Here is a 1,753-nt window from a genome sequence, read left to right as displayed (position 1 = left end):
TAATCAAAAACTCAAGTAAAAAGAAGTGTAAAATGAACTAGAATCCCTAGTTATCAGTTCTCAATCCCAAAATCCTTCTAACAAATCTGAATTTCAACTATGAAAGAGTACTACAAAAAAAACCTAAACGTACTTATGAGATTGAAGATTACATTTTCTTAGTATCTCCCACGGATATGGATGAGCCAAAGCCTGTGAATAAGGCTTTATTTAGCTCTGGAAAAGATGAGTGTATGAAAGCAATGAAAGAAGAAGTAGAGTCCATGAAAACCAATAAAGTCTGGGATCTAGTTAAGCTTCCGCTTAGGCATAGAGCCATTTTGAACAAATGGGTTCTCAAAGTTAAATGCAAAGCGGATGGGTCAATAGAAAGATATAAGGCACGGTTGGTAGCAAAAGGCTTTACTCAAGAAGATAGAATAGATTATGAGGAAACATTTCACCAGCTGTGAAGTTTACCTCAATTTGCTTACTTTTGGCTATTGTTGCACGTTTGGATTTGGAATTACATCAAATGGATGTGAAGACATCTTATCTCAATGGAGAACTAAACGAAGAAATCTACATGGAAAACTTGTAGGCTTTATCGTTAAAGGCCAAGAAAAGAAGGTCTGTAAATTGAAAAGATCTATTTATGGCCTGAAGCAACCTTCAAGGCAATGGTATTTGAGATTTCTCATGGAGATGATCTCGTATAATTTCACCATGATCAATGAAGATCATTGCATTTATGTGAAGAAGTCCAATAGGCTATTTGTAATTCTTTTACGTGGACGATATATTACTGGCCGAAAACAATTTGGAGTATTTGAAAACTATCAAGTCAGGGCTTTCAAAGTCTTTTGACATGAAAGATATGGGCGAGGTAGGCTATATCCTTGGAGTTAAGATCCAAAGAGACCATTCTAAAAAGTTATTGAGTCTATCTTAAGAAACTTATATAAATAAAATCTTGGAGCATTTTCGCATGAATAGTTGCAAATCCATGGATACTCCTATAGCGAGAGGTGAAACTTTAAACCTTGAAATGTGTCCCAAGACTGAAAATGAAAAGGAAGACATGTCTTGAGTTCCATATTCAAGTGTTGTCGGGAGCTTGATGTACTCTATGATGTGTACTCGCCCAGACATTTGTTATATCATAGGTCTGGTTAGTAGGTATCAATCCAATCCTGGAAGAGATCATTGGAAAGCTGTGAAGAGAGTTTTCAGATGCCTGAAGGGAACTGCAGATTATTCACTATGTTATTATGGAAATAATTTATACTTGAGAGGATATACAGATGCTGATTGGGCTGGTGATCGAAATGATAGAAAATCAACATCCGGTTTTGCCTTCTTACTTAATGGTGGTGCTATATCATGGAAAAGTAAGAAACAAACCTGCACAGCCCTTTCAACAATGGAAGCTGAGTTCGTGGCTTGTGCGTCTGCAGTATAAGAAGTTGTTTGGTTGAAGAGATTCTTTGAGCATTTAAATATTACAAAGAACTCTCAGGTTCCCATGGCTCTATATTGTGATAGTCAAGCAGCTATTGCATATACAAAAGATCCTAAGTATCATAGCAAGATCAAACACATTGACATCAAGTATAACTTTGTGAGAGACATGGTAGCAAGTGGATGGATAAATTAACAGTACATTTCTACGCAAATCATGATAGCTAATCCTTTTACAAAGGCAATATCTAGTTGGGAAATATGTTATGACTCTAGGTTTGCGAAGGATATAAATATATTTATGTATTTTAAA

The 1,753-nt window shown here is 35.7% G+C and overlaps 1 protein-coding gene across 1 annotated transcript; it reads left to right on the top strand.

Annotated features, from left to right (window-relative positions):
* Positions 1 to 1,111: 1,111 nt before the first annotated feature.
* Positions 1,112 to 1,441, top strand: LOC138872622 (secreted RxLR effector protein 161-like). The gene has a single exon (XM_070150971.1). The coding sequence runs from the start codon at positions 1,112 to 1,114 to the stop codon at positions 1,439 to 1,441; it is 330 nt and encodes a 109-aa protein (XP_070007072.1).
* The last annotated feature ends 312 nt before the right edge of the window (positions 1,442 to 1,753 follow it).

The sequence above is a fragment of the Nicotiana sylvestris genome, chromosome 1, assembly GCF_000393655.2.
Source record: "Nicotiana sylvestris chromosome 1, ASM39365v2, whole genome shotgun sequence".
Classification (NCBI taxonomy): domain Eukaryota; kingdom Viridiplantae; phylum Streptophyta; class Magnoliopsida; order Solanales; family Solanaceae; genus Nicotiana; species Nicotiana sylvestris.
This window is presented reverse-complemented; position numbering and strand designations above follow the sequence as displayed.

Bases quoted from the DNA above. Each gene is read 5' to 3' on its own strand.
- LOC138872622 (XM_070150971.1), top strand. From the start codon at position 1,112: ATGTGTACTCGCCCAGACATTTGTTATATCATAGGTCTGGTTAGTAGG.